General features: G+C 33.8%; 1 protein-coding gene across 8 annotated transcripts in view; it reads left to right on the forward strand.

Annotated features, from left to right (window-relative positions):
* Window positions 1–23296, forward strand: part of NOL4 (nucleolar protein 4) — a 279961-nt gene that overhangs the window by 220876 nt on the left and 35789 nt on the right. For 7 of the 8 annotated variants that reach the window (XM_023530930.1, XM_011361785.2, XM_011361792.2 and 4 more), the window contains one exon: window positions 20143–20323. The exons of the other annotated variant lie outside the window; for it this stretch is intronic. In XM_023530930.1, coding sequence (XP_023386698.1) covers window positions 20143–20323 — 181 coding nt within the window. The remainder of the gene's footprint in view (window positions 1–20142; window positions 20324–23296) is intronic. 8 annotated transcript variants of the gene reach the window in all.

Raw genomic sequence — 23296 nt, forward strand, 5'->3', positions numbered from 1 at the left:
GGAACATATGGTTTACTAGATTCTCCATGAAGATAGCATTTTTGTTAATATTATTTATTTTAAAAACAATTATTTTTAGGCTTAGCAGACAAATGAAGAATCTGACATATTTGGTTCATGCCATTATATTCATTTTTTGTAATTTTCTCACAATTTGTTCATTCCTTGTCCTGTCTTTTCTCTTTAATCTAACTACTTTAAATCCCATTAGTTATCATGATACAACAATATCGTGTATATTGGGGGAATTTAGCCATGGTCACAAATTGATTATGAAATTAGATAGTATAATAGCTTGACGAATTGGACTATGCTTCCTAAAGAGATTTACGATGTTTGACATGACTCGTGATAGATGCAATGAAACCACTGGCCTCAAGAAACACATGGTTGCTCTCTTGCTCAGCACATTCGGAACGCAGGATTCCCGAAGAGCTGGATATTCTTGGGAGCTGAGAATTAGCCTTCCTTTAAATTGACTTTAATTTTTAGTGGAAATCTTTCCAAAATATTAACGCATCTTCATTTCATAAGATAGTCTTCTAATCACAAATTTTAATGGTGGATTAAGTTATTAATCTGCACTAAGGATTGTGCAGTGCTGGCATTAGAGCTTTAGCTACAGGCATAGGTACTGCAGAATGGGACAGAACAGGTCATCCTATATCGTCCTAGAGAAAACCCCTGAGGCAGGTCAACTTGCTTTCTTGGTAATTTACCTCTTTCTCATAATGATGAAAGGAGCTCAACTTTCTGCTAGGCTTGCCAGCAATGTTGATCTTTTCCAATCAATTTTGCTCTAATGGTTTAATTTTTTGTAAGTTTCTCACCCCCATGAAGAAGCCTCATCTTCAGCATTCTTTGCCTTGTCAACAATATTTTTTAAAAAAAATTTTTGTACTTCAAACCAATGGCTTCTAGATGTCTAAAGGACAACCTATCTTTGCTTTTATTTACACCCCGTTAATGGGATGTAAGAAGGAATGCTTCTCACTGTTTTAGGAGTTTATGCAAAGCTGTTTTCTAAAAGCCCTTACCTGTACTCTTTCATCAAGAGAAACTGATGCTTTTATATAGATAAAAAAGCAAGCTATATTTTTTCAAAGCTCATTTTAATGTTTTACCTTGAGTATAAGCAAGACCAAAATAACATTTAAAATTCTACATTTAAATGGAAAGTCCAGCGAGATTCCTACATTAAGAGCAAACTTCTTATTAAATCATTCCTCTAATAACATTTCATGTTTCTTCCCCCCTCTAGTTTTGGTTTTGCTAGTTTTATTTAAGAAAAAAATAATGCATTCTGGCCCTAATACTCAAGGACACTTGGAGAACTCCTGGCAAGTGACAGGAACAGTCACTTCTTCATCCCTGAGGTTTGTGCTTAGCCTCTGGTTCCCAAATCCTCTAAGAAAATCTCATTGAGATTTAACAGAAGTCAGAGTTCTGAGTCCCTGAAAGACTGCAGAGAGCAAAGTACAAAAGAGGTCATAGCTGTAACTGTAAAACTTAAGTATCAAATGGGTAGATGTAACTAAAAAAGTTTATCTGAATTCCAGAGTCATTGATTTCCATCAAAAAACAGTTCAAGTAAAGTTTTTAATTATACACAGGCCTAGAAAAGTTTATTCTCAGTTTAGACTGACCTTTCTTTCTTTCCTTCCTTCCTTCTTTCCTTCCTTCCTTCCTTCCTTCCTTCCTTCCTTCCTTCTTTCTTCAGTGATTTTTCCATATTTCACTAGAAACAGAATTTATCGTTTAAGAGAAGAAAAAAGACAATGCAGTACAAAGAATTTGGCTCCCTTTTGATTTCAGGGTAATGTTCTGAGTAATGAAAATCAGAATGCTTCATAAATTTCAAATTTTAATGCCATCATATATTCATAGCACACAAGAATTTGAATACTGTTTTGGATGCAGAACTCAGAAGGTCACATTAGTTTAATTCAATTGCATTTTTCTATCATTTATTATTGCCTATGAAGCAAGTTTGAGAAGTCAAATGAAGCTATCATGCTTTGTAGTCTTCATATGTGTGAGGAAAATTTCCTTTCTAGGGAACTGCATAGTTATCTGTGTATTTTCTTTAATTCTTTATATAGGATTCTGCATTTGAGGTAGTTTTTAAAATCAGAATCCTTTCTATGCTTTTTTTTTACATTAAGTTCATTTCTGGAGCTACCATTTATTTGATAATTGGTATTCTAAGAACAAAAGTTTTTTAAACCATTTCAAATACCCAGATTCAGGTTTAAATTCCAAGTTCTTCACCATTTAATGTATCAGCTCAACTCTAATGGGAAATAAATCAGGACATGTATGGGAAACATATATACCTAACTATACTAATGTGTGTGTGTTCTCTTATATCTTAATGAATTCACATACTTTCTTATTTAATTTTTTTCCAAAACTCATTGAAGTGTATATCATTACTCTTATTATTCATGACTAAAAATTATGCAGATGAGAAATGTAGTTCCTCATTGTTGCTCCTGTTTCCTTTCTATATAAATGACATTTTGGGGGTTTAGAAGTATGTGAATGTAGAGCAGAATTCTTAACCCTCTAAGCACATCCTGACAATTCACACCCATATGTCTTTGTCCAGGCTTTTCGTCAGCTCCATTCCACTCCCATTTTTATTTGGACATTTGTCTCAAAGTACACCTACTTTAAGAAACACCTCCTGGATCAAATCTCAGCCGCCCAAAAAACAAGTCCCTTCCCTAGTTCTCTATGTAGCAACTATCAGCACAACATATTTAATACATGATTATATCCCGACGTTGTAATCGCCTCCAGATGTCTTTTGGAATATTGACTCTACAATTTTGTATCACTCTGTAGGATTAAAACAGCTTTGGCTTTTCATCACTTTGAGCCCCCAAAGATACCTAGTTATATACTGAGATTAGGATAAGCACTAAATGAATATCCATATGTGGCTGGATGTAGCATCACAAAAAGTTTTAGGGAAGGGGAGAGCCTTTTAATGAGATGCCCGCTAACACAATACGAATGCTCAAGCTTAAGGATGGTGATACGTGGCCAAACAGAGCACTAATCACTGGAATGAATACTGCAATTCAAAATGTTGTCTGACAGCATAGTAAACACAGTTTTAACACCAAATAGGGAAAACCACAAAAACAATATGATAGGAACCAAAGGTGTAGGCTGGGGAGAGGATAAAGAATGTCTCAACATTTTGTTCTTTGGACACTGTTGCTTTTCACTATTCTGGGTGAAAAAGGCGGCAGCTATTAGGTTTCTGACAAAGCAATTACAGCGAGACACAGATGCTGAGCTGACCTGACATTTGCCCCTGGATAGTTGTCATAGCAGCAGGCTTAATAGAGCAGCTTGATACAAGTGCTACTGCAAGCTCTGGAGGAAGTTCCATCCTAAATGCAACACATTTGAGCATTAATATACAAGTATGTTTATTGTTCCTTAATGGTGGCCATCTTTCTCCTTTATTCGGTGCTTATCTAATTTTTAAGTACTTATTTCACAAGAAGTCCTTGTTCAAAAGGCAATGACAACTATGCGCCTTTGGATGATTTGCAGAGCCATCTACCATAAGTAGATACTGTGTATTTTGTATCTAGGGTATTGTTCCTTGGGGAGAAGATATTTTAAACAGTGTTGCTAACAAAAGAAAGGGTTAGATGCTGTAAACTGGGGGTGGCTTTTTTTTTTTTTTTTTTTTTAGCTATTCATGCTGTGCCTATGCTCAACAAATAAATGATTTTTGTCCTTAATTTACTCTCTGCTCACAAATATGTGCATGCATCTCCTTATACACAAAAGATGGCTATTTAAAGTTATGTATAAAAAGGTGTGTGTATATATATATATACACACACACACACACACACATACATACATACACATTATGTCTACATAAACTAGAGGATATCTGTCAATATGTTAAAAAAAAAGGCTTTGGGATCATTACTGGGGTACACATTTGAGTTTTTAAATTATTACTTTTGGTTTAGTAGGCTAAATTTGGTGTTAATGTGAACATGAAGTCTTAATAGTAACATAAAATTATATATCATTATATAATATTTTATAAACAGTTACAATTATTAATCATATATAATCTAAACATTCAGATAAACTTGATAACAGCATAATTTTTAGCAAAAAAAATATGATGTCTATTCCAGTGATAAGTAAGATGTATGATAATCTTGGATGAACTTGCCTAAAACAAACATGTATTTTCACCTTTAGGAGAAATTGAAAAATTGCATATAAATGATGCTACTGACAAAGGAAAAATAGAAATATAATTAGGATAGTAATGTTTTGTTTTTGCTTAAAGCTTGAGGAAATCTAATATATTGACTACAAAAATTTCAAAGCAACATTCATAAATTACAAAAGAATGCATATATAATAAATGCCATACATGATAAACTGAATATAAGATTCAGAATCAAAATTGCTTTAGGGGAGTTTTCCAAAAAACTTGGAAGCACAGCTCGTTTGGACACAAGAATATATAAAATTTAGTTTATTATTATAATGAACTTCCCTTTAAAATGTATTTAAAAACATACATTTACCTCAATGGCACAAAAATTGAGGGCATACCCAATCTAATCTAAATCCATATATTGTATACGAAGAGAGATACTCTTCTATATCTATTCTTTCGGGAAAAAGTTAAGGGACTTCTGTCTGCTGTCTCAGGCCGTTAAGATACAATTTACTACAGGCCTGTGTATTGCAGTCTGCAGCCTGCCAGACTGACAGATATGAAAGTATCCAATGAGTACAAGTTTAAAGGGGAGGAAACCTGGTTAACATTTTTTTCTCAAAGATGACTTGAATTAGGAATTTTCAAAGCATTTCACTTATCACAAGGTAATCAGTGAAACACCAGACCAAAAACTAAACTTCCGTTTTGATCTTAACTTTAGCAATGACCCAGGAGAAAGGGAACTGGCTGGCATTCAGTGACCGTTGAAAGCAACTGAAGGAGAGCAGTGACAAGAACTGGGAAATCTCACACGTAGAAATCTCATACTTGAAAGTGTTAGAAAATGTAGTCAAAACTGGTTGAAGCACAGGGAATTCATAAGCTCAGGTAACTAAGAACTCTAGCAGTAACTAAAAATTCCAGCTTTATGTGTGGTTGATTGTCTTACAGATAAATAGGATGTCTCGCAGAGATCTCTTGGCTCTGCATCATCTTTGTTGTTTCTGTTCTTAGACAGTTTGTCCCTCATGGTAGAAAAATGGCTGCTGCAGCTCCAGTTTTCCATCTAACCCTGCTGACAGTGATTGGGTTGCACATTCATTCCTGAAGCAACTGCTGAGAACAGAATATGCATAGGTCGAATGCTCAGTTTTGGATCCATGGGTATAGTTAGCTTCTCAAAGTACATGGAGTAAGAGTGGGAGAGTAAAATCAGATACAGTTGACTAAACGGGAGCAGATGAATGCTGAAAGACCAAAGAAAAACAGTGTTCACTCTGTTGGGTTGTAATCGTTTCCTAGGGCTGCTATCAAAGTGCCACTAACTTGTGGCTTAAAACAACAAATTTATTTTCTCACAACTCTGCAGGCTAGAAGTCTCAAATCAAGGCATTGGAAGGGCTACGCTCCTTCCAAAGCCTCTAGCAGGGTATCCTTCCTTGCTTCTACCAGTTTCTGGTAGCCCCAGGCATCTTTTGGCTTGTGGCAACAATTACTGCTTTTATATTCACATGGCCACCTTCCCTCTGTGCCTGTGTCTCTTCTCATAAGGATGCCAGTCATATTGGATTAGGGCCCCACCCTAATTCAGTATGGTCTCATCTTAACTAGATGACATCTGCAAAGGCCCTGTTTCTAAATAAGGTCACGTCTGCAGATATCAGGAGTAGGTATTAGGAGTCCAAAATATGTTTTGGGGGGACACAGTTCAACCCATAACAGTCAACCCTCTGCCTTCCTTGTCAGATTCATGTCTTTTCCACTTGCAAAATACATTTACCCATCCCAACTTCATCAGAAGTCTTAACCTATCCCAGCATCAACTCTAAATCCCAAATCCATCTAAACACAATCAACTCAAAAAGTCTCAAACTTGATATTCTGAATGAGCTAAATCTGATATGGGTGAGACTCTCTAAGTATGGTCGATATCATTTATTTATTTATTTTTAATTACATGAGTTTTATCAGGAGCCTGACAGATTCTTTGTCTTTCTCTCCTACATAGTGAACCTAGTACAGATAAACTTTTATACAAAATGAAATTTTATATCAAAATAAGAGGAAATGTTAGTCATCCAAAATCAATGATAGATGTGGAGAGTACAAATATTAGAAATGGAATTTTTAAAAGGTGAATATCGGCCCTATTGCTTATTGATATATGCTTTGCTCTTTCATGAATGTAGCAAACATGTATTATGCTGTTACTGTCAAACAGATAATAAATACTTGTGTAAAGTACCTCTTCACCCCCATACACAAAATCTTTTTAAAAAATGTATTTTTCCTAAATATTTTGCTTAGTTAAAATAAATGTTAAGTATAAAATGGGAATGCTATATAGACTTAAAATGTTTTTTCTGCTTTAGAACTCAGTGATACATGCACACATATCCTGTACATATCCCCTAATTGAGGCCATCTATAATTAGACTACTATTAAGTGCTTCTTAATGATGAGGAGGAAACCAGTTTTTAATGAGCTGCTTCTTGAAAGTACTGCCCATTTATCAGCTGTGAAGTGCTGACCAAGCTTTAAATGTGTATATTCTGTTCTAAAATCAAACTAAAATGAACATCTATTTATCTTTGTTTCTTTGTTTACCTTACCGCTTTTCTCTGAATATGAAAGCACTATAGAAAATTTGACAGTGATTTATTAATTATGGAGGCACTCATTCAAAGCGGTCTAAAAAGTTGTATGTATCTTAGCATGAAGACAAGCATATGAACAGCCCAAATGCACCCCCATGAAAGACTGAAAGGATAAATAGTAAGGCTGCCTGGCTACAAATCCCTTCCCTTATTCCTTCCTGAGCAAGCCACTCAGTAGGAGGAGCAGGCCTATGTCTGTTTTTGTGACAATGTCCTTTGAATCTCAGATATGAAGCAAACGTAGTGGTTGCCTTTGTATCGATTAACTCAAGAGCTTCTGTTCAAGAAGCACAGATGAGGGACCTGGGGCTGGGCTATAGCTGTGGCCACAGGGTCCAATGCAAAGATGAATCATACTCGATAGGTCTTACAAGTATTTCCAGGAATAATTCAGTATATACCCTTGCATTGTAACACATGACTTGCTTCAGCAACTGAGAAAAGCACTGCTCCAATATTCTGAAAAGAAACAAAAATAAAAATGAATCATTCATTTCTCAGTACATTATACCTAGATATATCAAAAGTAAATAGGAGGGGTGGCAAATGGGTAGCAGACTACAAAAGTGTTTTGTTTGGCCCAAATATTGCTGTAAAGTGTTCACATTTGACTGCTTTTCAATGGGGCATGTGCTCTTGAATTTACAACTGTCCCCACAACTTCCTATTGTCCTATAGCTGGGTCTCAACTCATTTACGTACCTTGCCTGGTCTCTAGAGGAGCTTGTTGAGTTTGCCACCTAAAGTATATCAAGACTGATTTACCTTGTATTAGAAGTCTTTTATCATCTGAACATATTTTCCAACATTTTTGCTTTAAAAATTAAAGCTTTGCTAATCTTTTGGAAAAAATCATTAGAATGAGAAATAAGATAGTCTTAGATGTTTTACCCATTCCAACTCATACGAATGCACAGATACTATCTCTTCTGCACATTGCTATAGTAGAATAGAAAATTGTTAAAATAGGAATAAGAAAGCTATTTAAATTAGACTCTTCTCTTTTCTATATTTTAGCATAGAAGAATATATAGTTTTGTCCTTGAGAGGATACTTGCTATATTAGAAATAATATATGTATCAGTAAGAATAGGTGAATATATGAATATATATCAGTAAGAATATATGAATATAAATCAAACTCAAGCTGAATTACAAACTTTGTCCTTAACCAACCACTGAATTAAGATTTACTTCCTAGTTAAAATCTTAACTTTTTGTGCGATTTCTGTGAGCTACTTGAAACCAGCAGACTTGCTTGGTGCAAAACAAAAGGGAAACAATTGAGCAAAATTATTATTTTTTTTAACCTGCTTGGCATGTGTCTATCAGTATTCTTTTTGAAATGAGTTGCCTCTTATTCCTGGCAAGTTCAGAGGAAGATAAGCCTCTGGGTCCCTCCCCAAATAGGTAAACACATCATTTATGTTTGGTCATAGCAAAGATATGTTTAGTTTAAAAATAAAGCCAGAGTCTCTAAGCTAGAATTATAAGCCATTTATAAGGCAAATAAAAAATAAATTAACTAAATAAAGTCATTTATAATGAAGGATGCCTCTGATTAAGCATCCTGAAAGCCCACAGAGCTGATGAAACACTGTAAAGCCCTGGAAGGAGTGAGAGAGCCCCCCTTAAGGAAAAGGCAGCCTCAGTAAGCCACCCCCAAAAGGCACACATTTTAGAACGAGAGCTTTCTTTTTAAGTCAGCCTTCTACAAAGGTTAAGACGATCATATTGGGTTATTTTTGTTGGTGGTGGGGGTATTAAATACCTTACCTATACAGCATTTTGCTTTACAGTATTCAAAAAGCTTTACAATGATTAATATAACCCTACTTAGATGGATTCTGCAGGGCAGATAGAAGTGTGCCCCTTTGTCTACCCAAACACAGCAAGACAAAAGAAAATGATGGGGCTGCTGAGCTCATCATTTTACTGCATCTCCGGGATGAGCCACTGACCAGAAACAGAGTGTTCATTTTATGAACTGTTCACAGGTTATATACAAGATTATACCCCATCACTCTCTTTTCAAGGGCTCAAAAAAGGCAAAGGAGAAAAGAAAGTTGTAGTACATTTGCATAATATAGGCTCCTGGGAATTAAAAGTATTAATCACCTTGCTGATTTTATACTGAAATGAAAAAATTATCAGCAAATCCAGACTCCTGCACAGTGCCTGGGTTAAAACAAACAGAATAAATCCCATCAAAGAGAAGTTTTGAAGTAACGATAATGCTGAATTCATAGAGAAATATCCTAAATGGTTTCATTATTTTTCACTTTGCTTAATTTTATTTTAAAGGCTATTTTAGAATAAAAACAGCCTTTAATAATTGAATGTTGTTTGCACTTGAAGCTATAGTTTGGGGCAGTTAGCAAATTTTAAGAGATTAAGAAACAAGGTTGAATTTTTGCCTATAAATATCTGAAGACATTTATTTAGTGTTTTACCAGGTTTTTGAGCAGCCCTTAGTCCAGTCGAGTTGACACATAAAATTAACCATCACAGAGACTCAGGTACTGACCAGGAGATGGGGTTTCCGTGAAGAAGCAGTGGTGGTTACTGGCAGGAAGGCAGCAGTGCCTGGCAGAGGATGAGGCCAAGATTGGTGCAAATAGCAGTCCAGCCCAGGAGAGGCACTCTGCAAAAGGAACACCTCATGCTGATCGGATGCTTTATGGATTCTTAGAAATACTTTTGGGCAAATGTTTCAGGAATGTGAGGTCCTACATGAGCACGTTGGGTAAATTTTGGGTAATATACTTTAAAAAGTATATAGAATATACCTTTAATTTAACTCCCTTTGTATATACTATAGGCTAGTGAGGTTTGGGGAAACTCAAGTGATAGATAACTATGTAGTTCAATAAATAGATTTTTATGTCTATGCACCAGTCAACAAATTGGATTTCTGTGCCACATTCACACACATGCACTTCCCCTGTATCTTCACGTGACTGCCTTTTTTCTATCATTTTACTTTTGGCTAATTGGCTTATGTATATTTCTCAGAAAAGTTCTTCCCTCTTGGGCAGCCTCTCTAATCATTCTTTTACATCACCCTATTTTATTTCATTATTGATGGTTATCACTCTTTGAATTCATTATCATTTTCATTTTCTTCTCTTACCTGATCTCTTCTCCATCACATACCTCTGTAGATCCCTTGAGGGCAGGGATCCTGTCTGTTTTATCTGATGATATATCTGATGATATATCCCCAGAACCTAGCTGAATGTGTAGCCTGGTAAATAGAAGACATTCAATAGAACATTGTTTAAATAATCCACTGATCAAAAACATTGATTATATAAGACTTGCTTCTGGGTTGTACATATGAGATAATAAAAAAGGTGCCTGTTAATGTGGCTCAGGACACCAGATAGATGGAGGTATCATTAATTGAAATTAAGAATTCTGGAGCAAGAGAAAATTATGGCAGGAGAAGTGAGAGTGTAAAAAGATAAAGTATATAATTCGACTTATTGAGTGGGAAGCACCCATGGGTTGTGTAGGTATTTATGTCTAGTTGGTAATTGAAAATGTGGGCCTGGGAATAGCTCTTAGCTACAGATTTAGATTTAGAGGTCTTTGATGTAGAAGGAGTTGATGAAGACATAAACACAGATGAGATCTTGGAGGGAAATTATGCAGAGAAAGTAGCAAACTCAAGGAGAATCAAAACGGAAGGAAAGGAGAAGCTTAGTGAATCTATTGCTACCAAAATTTATTATGGAGTAGGGTAATATAACCCAGTATCTTAAGGAAGGTAATACCACTACTTTTTAAATACAAGCAGTGTTCAAGAATATTAATGGAGAACTTCTAGAAATTAATAACTTCCTGAATAACAAATGAGCTTTTCATTGTATATGGAAAAAAATATAAACTTTATATCTGATATGTGAAGAAATATATCGGCAGTGATATTTCTTTTCTTACTACATCCCCTACACCCACAGTCAAAAGTAGAGCTATTAAGGAGAGAAACATTAACAAAAAACAGTATTCTATTTATGTATAACATAGTACCCACAAGTAGTCAGGCTTAAGCAGTGTGTTTTAAATTCATCACTAGATTATTTATTTTTAGATTATTTCATGTTGTCTGATGCACGTTCCCTTTAAAATTTAATTTAACATTAGTGTGAAAGCATTATCATTCAGTGATTCAGGCATCACATTTTTGATGGCTTTTCTAATTACCTTGGTTTGACTATTTCGTAATTAATACACTCGAAATATCAAAACGGATGGGTAATTTTTCCGCCCAGTTTAAATTAAATTATAATAACCTGTAAGCTTTTATTCAACGTGTAGGAATTAAGATCTCAATTATATGACTCCTTCAAGATGTACAGTTCAGATGGAATTATGTTTACTATATGATTGAACATAATGTTCATCGAAAGTAGCTATGATGGAATCCATTATGTAGAGTGACATTAGGAAGGAATTGTTCTTTGTTTTGCTCATTCAAGCATGCAGGCACACCTGTTTCTAATTTCAAAAGCATTTATGATTACCTCCCAACATCAGTGTTAAAATAGCATCATTAGTCAAGTTTCTCTACTTGCTCAAAAAGAAATGTGAAAAGATGAAAATTGTTGGCCATAGCCAGTTTTTAAAAAAACTTTAATTGTATTTTTCAAGTGTCTGCTTCTCAGTTCAGCTTAATTTTCTTAAGCCAGTAGTGAAAACTCCCAGGACCATACTTAGAAGATTTTGGATAATTGACATATGAGATAAATAAATAGTATCTGAGAGGTTACTTTTAAAGTACTTGGCCTGAGTTTTGTTGGTTTATGCTTATGTAGCCATTTATGATGATGTATCCAACCATAGTTTTAACATAATTGTAGCCTAACCTTGTGCTTTGGGAAAACTAATATCCACAGAAATGAAAAGAAAGTCATTTTTTTCTTTTATCTTTTAAAGTAACGTGCATTATTTTTATTTTATTCGAGCTACAATTTTAGTCAAAACATTAATACCTGTGAGTTTATTTAAGCATTAATAATATATACATATTATTAAATGTAGACAACATAAAAAAAATACATAGCCAGATTACTAGTCTAGAATCATTAACTACCAGAAACCAATTACATCCCTTTATAAAGCCCCTTTATGTATCACAGATTTGATTACATCGAGGATAAAATAATGTACCTTTTGCTGCACAGCATCATACTCTAGATAGCCTTACGTAGATATTAGCCTTAATCTTCTGACATCACCATGTTAATGGGATCTTTATGTAATGGCTTATGGTTAATAAAGCTAAAAAAATTTATCAACCTCCATTGTGCTTCTTAAAGTTTAATATTAAAAATATTTGTTCTGAATTTTTATTACAGCTGCAATGTTTTATAGCTAGAAATTCTAGCATAACTATCATGTTTAGATTCTTGCTTTGATGGAAATCTCTGTTAGAATATACTTGTTTTGGCACTCTTTTCATACTGCCCATCTTCAGTAGGATATTTGATTCAAGATCTCTTGATCTATAACAATCTGAGAGGTAAAGAACTAATTTACATACAGTTAAATTCTTTGTTCTCTCCTATGTTATCTTTTACTCTCTATTTGCTTTTCTTGCATTTTTTTTGTCATAAAGATAATTGCATACAGGAGAAGACATACAAGAATTTCAAATAAATTGGCCCTGCTTCTTTTGTTTGAGGGTGTCTGGGCGATAGATTAGAGATTTAGGGAGAAAAATATTTTGCTAATCTGGAATTTAGATTAGTAAGGACGTGCAAAAAGGAAAATGCTATTTTTTAACTCTTTGATTTTGATGAAGGCCATTTCTAAGCCTGCTTTATTGAGATAATACTTTTTGATTTCACACAAGAAGAAAAAAAGTAAAAAAGAGTACTGAAAATCTTTTAAGAAAAATATATCGTTCACTATTTAACATTACATATGTGTGTTAAAATTCTGAAAATAAGATTAAAAACTTAAGTGACAAACCTTCATCATATGATATAACACATACAATAATTATGAGAAAAATTCTTTATATTGGTGCACATACAGTACAATTTAGGTGGCTCAGAATATTACAGTGATAAGGGGTTTTTTCCAAGTTTAAGTTATGACCAGAGTACAGAGTGCACAAGAGGAAGTGGCAGAAAATATGGCTGATAAGATTGTTCTCAAATTCTGATGAGCTCTGGGTGTTAGGAGCTTTGGGTTTTAATTACCAGGGAAAAAGGGAAATCTTAAAAAGTTTTGAAAGAGACATTAACATAATAAGTGATTTAAAAAGATACTTTCAGAAGATGTGGACAAGATGAGAAGGCAGAAACACTGGTCAGGAGGTTATCAAAATAACCCAAGTAAGAGATAATGGGCTCTGAATTATGTATTAGCAATGAGTGTGTCACAGATATATGACAATGAGAGTCGCTTCCAAGATGCCGCTGAGAGGACTTGGGTATTATGTGACTGAAGGAGGCCAGAATATGGAAAAACAAAAACAAAAACAAAAACAGCATGATGTATTAACTAAAACAAGAAACATTGGTGATAGAACAAGTGTTTTGTTTTTGTTTTTTGTTGTTGTTGTTTTTAATTTAAAATATTTGCAAGGGGTATCCGGAGGATAGAAGAAATAAATTTAATTTCAAAATGTTAAATTTGACATAATGGAATAATAGGAAATTCAGACTTAAGCCTCAGAGGGAAAGCCAAGATTCGAAGTAAGAGTTTAAGAGTAACAGTTATGTAGTTAGAATCTGAAACCATACCTGCCAATGAATTACAAGGTAGAGCATTACAACTGACTTATCAAAAGAGAATATTGTGTTAAAGGGGATTTTAAAAATTGATTTAAGAAAGGTTTTTTTTAACCCAATAAGGCAGCTAAAGGGATGGGTTCAAAGATATTTTGAGTTTTTCTAAATGTAGATTTTTTTATAAATGAAAAATACTCGAAAAAATATGAATTGAAGAACATATTTCTTATACCTAAAATATATTAAAATTTAATGTTACAGATATTAATTTGATATTGCTCTGTTAAACTGAAAGCTTTTTCTGAGGTGAAAAATACTATGATATACATATAAAATTAATGACCAAAAATTTTATATCTGCAGATTTTAGAAACTTAAAGGAACATTACTTTTAAATTTTCATATTAACAAAGAAACTCAAAATTTAGTGTTAGAAACCTACACAAATGACATTCATTTTTTTTTTTTAATTTGGTATTTTTGGTCAATAATTAAATGGCAGAGTGTTACATTAAAATTTCAATTTAAAAATGTTAAGTTTTTACTTTTATTTTTAATAAAACTTTATGGCCACCAGGAAGACATTAGATAACTTTGCAGTGTACTGGTTATTTCTTGCAAGCCATGTATCCATACATACTGACTGGGCTGGGGACCCTCTATACTTTGTATTTTTCTTTAACACAACAATTCTCAAACCTTTACTGTTTATAAAATCGTGTGTGCATACACCCCCATAAATATTATTACAGAGAATTTGTTAACATAATTTGTTTTTTGGAGAGTTTGATAAAACTCTGGGTAACAGCTATCCTGCTATAATTTTGGTTTCTTAAGTCAGAAACAAACTCAGTCTAGTTTCTCTGTTACTTCAAATCTTAATAGGTTTCTTGGATTTAGGCAAAGCATCTCTTTATTATATGTATTAGTAGGGTTGGGAGCATCTTTTTGCAAAGAACCATCTTCTTTGTTGGCATCTTAATCATTTATATGACTAACAAGTGGAGGAGACTGTATAGAATGCTCCTAACTATGTGAGAAAAATTACTTCCTGGGTGTTATATCTGTGTGTGTGCATGTGCGTGCGTGCATGCGTGCATGCGTGTGTGTGTGTGTGTGTGTGTGCGCGTGTGTGTGTGTTGATGGCAATATAAGTCACTTCTCATCATCCCAAGTAATAAGCACATTTTCTTTAAGTGCAGACCATCTTTTCTTAGCAGGAAAACAGTTTAAATGGGATCTCTTGTTCCCTCAGATCTTTTATGAATTTCCCTGGAAACTCTTAGTAGTATATTTAGTTCTGGAATATTTACTATCAAATGGAAGAAGAGAAGCTTTTAGAAAGTTTAGATGTTTTCCAGTAGTTTATATGTGAAATAAATTGCACTTCCTCACCCCATTTGTACTAATAGAGCAGAGAGGAAATTTAGAGCAGTAACTTGAGTAAAAACACTTCTGTCATATTGACTACAAAGAACATGTAAAGGTAGGAGAAATCCAGTAGCAGCCTTACAGAAAGTTCAGGTAAATTGATGTCTGAATTAACCATGTATTTACTTTTTTGCATTGATAAGCTTATTTGCACACTATGCACATTTTTTTACCTTAAAAAAGTGGATCACTGGTGCTTGACCACCTTAATACCGAACTAAAAATGTAATTTGATGTTCTGCAACAATGCCTTGCAAACTCCAATTGCTGTAACAGTGTAAGGTGAAAAGCAAACAGAAGAAAGGTATCTGGATTATTGAATCTAGCTGTAAGTTTTATTGGAATTTTCTGATTATCTTTATAGACAGAAAACTTTTAATGAAAATATACAGCATATTTAATAGATGGTAGAGGATACAAAGTCTAAGAAAAAGCAGAGGTCTTGGGAGATATAGTAAATGCAGTGCAACATTTTCCAATCCAAATTTTTTGAAGCTTACTCTCAGGAAGTTGAGTGGAATCAATCACATTTCATTTTTTAAAAATATCTGTGTAAGTTACTTGAATAAAGTTTCCTTAGGCATCTGCAAAGAGTTAATAATTCAACCTGTGGGGACCAAATACCAGGTCAAGTTCAGCAAATTCAAGTTTGCCTCTGTCCAGTTTCTATGAAAAGAGTACAGAGGATTAGAATCTAGTCTTCTCAAAATATGTGTTAATGGGCAAGGCATGAGTAGATAATGTTTACTTTTTAAAACCATTTCCATTCTTCTCCTCCATCTGTAAGTAATCAATCATCCTATTATAAGCTCAGTTAAAAAATATGAAATACATAATTATATATATATCAAGGATATACATATATTTTAAATTGAGGTAACATTTATTGTATTATGTAAGATTCACGTGTGCAACGTTATAAATCACAGTCTCTATGTACTACATGATGCTCATCACCAAAAGTCTAGGTTCCATCTGTCACCATATGATTGAGCTCCTTTACCCGTTTTGCCCTTCCTCTACCTGCTTCCTCACTGGTAACCACAAATCGGTTGTCTGCCTCTATGTTTGTTTTGTTTTGTTTGTTAATTTGTTTTTATAATCCACATATGAGTGAAATCATATGACATTTGTCTTTTTCCATTTGACTTATCTCACTTAGCACAGTACTCTCATGATCCAAGAAATGAAAACAACCTAAGTGTCCATCAGTGGGTGAAAGGATAAAGATGTGGTATCTATACACAGTGGAATACTATTCAGCCATAAAAGGTGAAATCCTGCCATTTGCAACATGGGTGGACCTTGAAGAGTATATTATTGATAAGGCCAGAACCTAATTATAGAAGTCATCATAAGTGTTTCTTTAATTTGTTGTATATTTTTAATCAAATGAATCTGAATCAAAACAACCGCATTATCTAGTGCACTGCTAGTGGTCATTCAATCATTGATGCTGTCTTATTTTTTAGAATTTTTAAAAGAAAATTTGAAATATGTCTCATAAAAGCTGGGATAGGAATTTTTCTGTTTCATGAGTAAAATTTATTTCATTGCCTAGATATGTAATCTTATAATATATTAATATTATCTTCTTTTGAAAGCAATCTTCATAGTAAACCAGGAGGCAAGCTGTCAGCTTTGAGACTTTGGGAACTAATGATTATTAAAAGTTGCTTACAGAGATAAAATGTGACTTCAGGGGATATTTATTTTTTATGTCATTAAAATGTATGCTTCTTTGAAACCAATAATAGTAATCAAGAGAAAAACATTAAACATATATTAAACTTTTGCCTAAATTAGACTACAGACCAGATTTTATTAGAATTTTCATATGTTGTTTTTCTCAACATATAGTGGACTGCCAAGAACATTAATAATGCAAGTCTGTGTTTAAATACAAATGACTCCCTACAAGGCCTATTTGGATTATTAATGGAATTAATTATCTGCTCAGTGCAGTTGCTGTGGTTTGGAATAACAGTTAATAATGAGGCAAATTTTAAATATAGAATGTTTAATAATACAAATTCTACCATACAAAAAGTCAAAGGGAAAATATTGTGCAGACAATGTCTTCTTTCTTTTTTCTCATCATTAAACTCTTCTCCCATGTGCTTTATTGTTATTTTAGAAACACAGAAAAATAGACTGCTATGTTCAGAAGAGCCTCCACTTTTTCCAGACTAGAAACTCAAATTTTACCATCTTAAGTTATTTTTTATCAAGAAACTGCGAAGTTACACTAGTGGCAGAATTGTTTGAGTCCAACCCTTTCCCAAGGATCTCAAAATTGCTTTGAAGTATAGAATATTCTGCTTTCTTTCAGGGTTTCATTGGCTATATGTCTTTACAGAAAGAATACTTTATGGCCCAGTGGTTTTCATAATGCTTTGTGGTCATTTTATGATTATAGAGTAGAGCACAGCAGAGGTGCTAGTCAGGGTAAAGAGGAACGATGCAATGTGAAAGCAACTGTATACCCTTGCCCCATAGTCTCAGGAAGACTCTGAGATGTTTCTTCCAGAAGCCTTACAGTTTCCTAAAGAGTAGTTTGAAATCTACTACTTTACAGAAAACAGAAGTTGTATGCATGAAAATAGTTAATCCATGTAAACATCACAGATCATCTATCAATCTTTTGATAAGCTTTACTCATTTAATAAGCTTAAAATGAATAAGACATGACGCTATTCTAGTATTGGTGAATATATATTATTTGTACTCTTAGATGTGGACCATTTCATTGGACCTTTATAAAAGACCTTTGGATACTGCATGAGGGGTAGTCATCATTGGTTTGATCATTCTCCACACACCTTGCCATTGTAACATGCCATTTAAAAGATGGTTACAGAGTCTCAGATTCTAATAGTTGCTATGTTTCTGTACAACTAAAACCACTTTCTTAATATTTCTAGTTCATAGTAGCACTGTAATTAGTGTGATTATTTACCCTACACCTACGTATTATGGCACATTCTTCCAGCAACACAAGAGTCCTTGAAATATCATCTTTAATATCTTATTTAACAACCTTTACTGTTTATAAAATTTTATCATAGTACCACTCCTACCCTTCCACATATATTGTTTTGTCTTTAGAAAAAGTCTCTAATGGCGATGGTAAATTTGGTGAGAGCTCAATATCTTTTATAGAGAACCATAGTCTAAAACCCCCTGTCTTTGGGTACATTTTACTGGCAAAGAGTAACTTTCGAAATTAAAAAACATATCTAGAACTTGCTGACTTCCCAGTCTAAATAGTAGAGCCAGTGATACCAACAAAATTTGATTCTATCTGGGTCCCTTCTTTAGGGCGGTTTCCCCCAAGAAAAGTATTATTCTAAGGTTTAACCTTCTCAGGGATTCCTAAGGTTTAAATGGCAAAAGGGAATTGCAGACATTTAAGTTCATACAGTAATTTAGGTCCATTAATATTTTATTTTACAGGCAATGCTGGGATTTTTTTTTTTATTCTCAGTTCAATTTACAATGAGGAAGCTTGCTGTTTATTTCTTAATCTTACCTAGAAATGAAAAGATGAAAAGTTCATAGATCATGTATTTAAGATTTATAGAGCTGAGGGTAATGGTCTGAGTTGAATAGATCAGGTAAAATGTGAAAAGATCAGAAAAAAGGGCAAAATCCTAACTTCGTTATTCTGATAGTCATGGTAATGCTTGCATTACATGAAAGGTTACAATATAACAATGCTACCGGGTCCATAGAGCAAACTTATTCTATGGTTCCTCTTTTTCTAGTACTTGGTACTACACACACATGCACACACACAATGTACTTGAAAGTTACATGTTTTCCTAAACATGCACTCTAAACTTAAGAGCTGCAAAATACTTGTGATTGACAAAAACATTTCTAAGAATTCACTAGATATCCGTTTATAATTCTGTCTTAATAAAAAACAAAGAACAGATGAAGAATGCTGTAGGCAAGTGAAGTCATATATGTTGCATATATTTTAGACTTTATTAACTCACAGCTGATAAATATGTTTTACTATTGAAAATATGTACAATTTTATGCAAAATTAAATTTCTACATCCTTACAACTTGACGTGGTTAGAAGTTTTGAAGTACAGTTTGCAGAGATCAGTAGAGTTTTAAAAAGGACAAACAAGCTGAAAGGTCTGGGTTTATTCAGGTCTTTGCCAGGCTGTTGTGATGTGTTGTAATGAGCCTAGTGTGGGGTCAGCATGCAATAAATTTTGCTAAAATCATAAAATAAAGAGTGCGAGAGAGGCAGATGGGAAAGGAGAGAGGAAGAGAACAAGCAGGCTGCAAGAAAAGATTTTAAGAAAGGCAAATTTTGCAAATGTTTTCTTGCAAATTACAATTTCTCTTCGAGTAATTTTTTAAGATTAGCTAGTTCTTTAAAAATTTTTTGACATAAAATTCATTCTCCCAACAATTTCCAAGTGTAGAGTACATACAATATTGTCAACCACATGCACATTGTTTTACAACAGACTTCCCAGATCTATCCCCATTCTATGTGACAAACTCTACACCCAGTGAACTGTCTACTGCCCACTCCCCCAACCCCTTGCACTACCTTTCTATTATATGTGTCTATGAGTTTGACTATTTTACATACTTCGTGTAAGTGGAATCATATGATGTTTGTCTTTTTCTGACTGGCTTACTTCACTTAGCATTATATCCTCAAAATTCATCCACGTTGCAGGATATGCCAGGATTTCCCTTTTTTTAAGGTTGAATAATATTCCAGAGTGTTTATAGAACATATTTTTATTCATCTGCCAATGGACATTTAGATTGCTTCCATCTCTTGGCTACTGTGAACAACTTTCTTCATATAATTTTAAATTCAGTTGAAAATTGTAAATTGCTCTATCTCCAATGTGTCTCACGTTGTTACTTTGCTTCGCTTTTTTTTTAGTTTCTATCAAAGTTGTTGAAAATGGGCATATGTTCTGACTTAATGTTAACTATATATTTTTTCTTATTCAATACAGACATGTAGATAACAATAAGATAGTCCTGTTCAAGGTGAAATAGCACAGGGATTTGATAAATAATGGATTGCCGTTGTCATTGCAGGACGAGTCTGCTCCAGCTGACAAACAGTGTAAACCAGAAGCGGCCCAGGCCACTTACTCAACCTCAGCTGTTTCAGGTTCACAGGAGGTATTGTACATCAACGGAAATGGGACCTACAGTTACCATAGTTACAGAGGGCTAGGAGGGGGACTGCTCAATCTGAATGATGCTTCCAGTAGTGGTGAGTCTATATTATCTATTGTGTTTTTGTGTATGTCCATTTGAGGGTAGTAAATTTTCTAAACCTGAGAAAAGAAATGAATATACTGTTATAAGCAGTAGTCAGTGCCAATCTGCTAAAAACAAGACCGTTTAATATATAACATCCATCTGCCCAAAGCATATCTCCTTATCCTGTTACTGTTTCTGAAAGTAGCAGCACTATTATGCAAGTGAATGATTGCTGTTTTATACTAAAAAAATTCTCAACTAGAGAAACAGCAATTTTTTTTTACTAAATTGTTATACATTCTTCCACAAAGCTGTAATATACCATTCTTCAGGAATAATTACACATTTTCTCAATGTTCGGAGGAGTTTTTAACTTAGAAAATTTGGGGCACCAGGAACTTTACCGACTTGGTGGAACATACGAACTAATACCTAAGAGCATACAAACTGAAACAACACATAGGAACAAACCATGCCTCTCCAGCTCATACTGGCTTGGGCCTGGGAATCTTTTGGAATTCCTCAAGCTCGTATACCAGAATGAATTCCAAAAATATAGTATAAAGCCATACATATATTAGGAATAAAATACATGAGTGAATTTCTTATAACTAGGTTGTAGGAAAAGTTTTCTTAAATATAACTCCAGAGAAAATGAGTTTTATTACACACACACACACACAGCTTTTGTATGACCAAAAACATGATAAGCAAAGTAAAAATCAAATGATAAAGTGGAAAAATTATTATCTACCTGTACTACAAAGGATTAATAGGCTAGTGTCTCAGAGTTTTCTTTAAAAAATACGCAATATATATTTTAAAAAATAAGGCTAGAAATATGAATGCACAATTTCCAGAGAAAGCAATGAGAAAATCCCTTAAATATAGATTAAGTTACTTAGCCCCACTCAGGCCCAATAAGAGAAAACGCAGCTTCTGTCTGTCAGATTAGCAAAAATCCAAATATTAACACACTAGCCTTTTGACAAGGCTGTGGAGGAAATGCACTGCTTGTAGAAATGCAAAAAGTTGGAGTGAAATTTCATAATATCTAGCAAAATTACATATGCTTTTACTATTTGTTCCAACAATCTCTTTAGGAATCTGTTAGGAATTTATCTCAAAGACAAAATACAAAAAAACATATGTATAAGACTATTCACTGAAGTGTTTTTTACAAATGAAAAAAAAAAAAAAGGTTACCAATAAAAATGTCCATCAGTAAATGGCTAGTGGTTTCGATTACAGTGCACTCAAATAGGAGACTAACATGCAGCTATGAAAAGTAATGAAAAATATCTTTATATATGCCAAACGATGAAAAGTACTTATAGTAAGCTAACATTCATTAAAGGATTTATATAGTTTTTTTAAAGTAGGGCTGGGGGAGAACAGGATGGTGAAGGGAATATAAGCCAGAATTCTCTGTGTATACTTGGTTTTTATACTGTGTTTTGTAAATTTAACTTTGGAACAATTTACATATTTACATAATTAGTAAAGAAACTGACTTTACGAATCCCTAATAGTGAAAGTAAAATGATGCAAATGAACTTTATTTAACGAGTGGTTGGCATAGCTCCACCGAGAAGAACCTTTCCAAGTGATCTCAAAAATCATACTTTGACTCCACAGTATGCAAACTTGTAATAAAACCTTAAAGTATTTCCAGTAATCATATTATTATTTTGAGACTGTTTGTGTATTTGGGTTTAAAGAAAATTTGTAATTAGGTTGGTGTCAGTGAAAGCTGGGATTTTCAGCAGGGGGCAAAGTAGAAACAGATGTAAGTAAAACTGATCAATTTAAACAAAGATTCCACTATCTTGTATTTGAATTGGTAGTATCAGTGAGAACTCAATGTTTCTTTTTGTATGTTTTTTAAAAATAACATATTTCCTATTGTTTTCTACTGAAAACGCCTGAATACAAAGTCCAATGTGAATTTGAAACGTTGAATTAGGTTTGATGGGCTTTTAATATATTTGGCAGGGAAATGCATTATTTGTGTCCAATGATAATATACTTTAGAAAATCACTTATCTTCACAATACTGGAAATCTGCCCCATGTGTGTTCAGGAGCAATTCGGCTGGAAGACTGAGGCTCTTGTTCTGCCTTAAAATTCAAGGTCCTCTAAGTACAGAATCTGAATTACCTATCTGAGCTTTAGTCTATATCAATTGCCTTCTAGCTCAAATAAGCAGTGCCTCAAGTGGAAGGGGTAAAAAGAAAGCAGTTTATTTTGAAAAGAAATTAAGTTTCAAGTGTATATTCAGTTTTCAACAGCTAGTAAGCCTTCTCAGCCGTTTTCAAGTCTTATTTTTATTTAGATAGCGCATCAGCAGGAAAGAGCAAATCCAAGATCAGGAAAGGAAAACACAAAAACTAAGCATTCTTTTAGCCTATAAAGCTGGACAGTCTAATACTTCTTTAGTATTTTGTATAAGTAAGAACTGATAGGTAGTTCATAATTAACCACCAAATCAAAAACTTGGGAGAACATTATATTCACAAAGGATTTTTATTGAGACAAAATTTTGGTCTTCTGGATTTAAAAAGGCATTATTTTATTAATGTATTTAACATAATAACAGTAACTGCTACTTATTGAGGATATCAGTGTAATCTCCATTTAATCCTTACACAGTCTTATGAAATATGTTCTGCAATTTGGGGGGAATTTTTTTTTAAATTAAATTTGCCCCCACTTTAAAACAATAATCCTTTAGGCACCACTTACTTTTTTTTTTTCCTAACATGTTTGAAACCTATTTTGTGAGGCTCAGAGAGGTAGAATGACTTACCCAAAGCCCCTCCATAATAAAGGGAGGAGTCTGGATTTGAACACAGGCATTCTGATGTCAGAGTCTAAACATTGTAAACTACTGAGCTAATACATGTAATGGAAGTAAGTACTGAAGTTAAGTGATCATCCCTGGTAAGCACTGATATAGTCTCTGTCTCCAGAAACTTGTTCT

This window comes from Pteropus vampyrus, unplaced genomic scaffold, assembly GCF_000151845.1.
Source record: "Pteropus vampyrus isolate Shadow unplaced genomic scaffold, Pvam_2.0 Scaffold3, whole genome shotgun sequence".
NCBI lineage: Eukaryota > Metazoa > Chordata > Mammalia > Chiroptera > Pteropodidae > Pteropus > Pteropus vampyrus.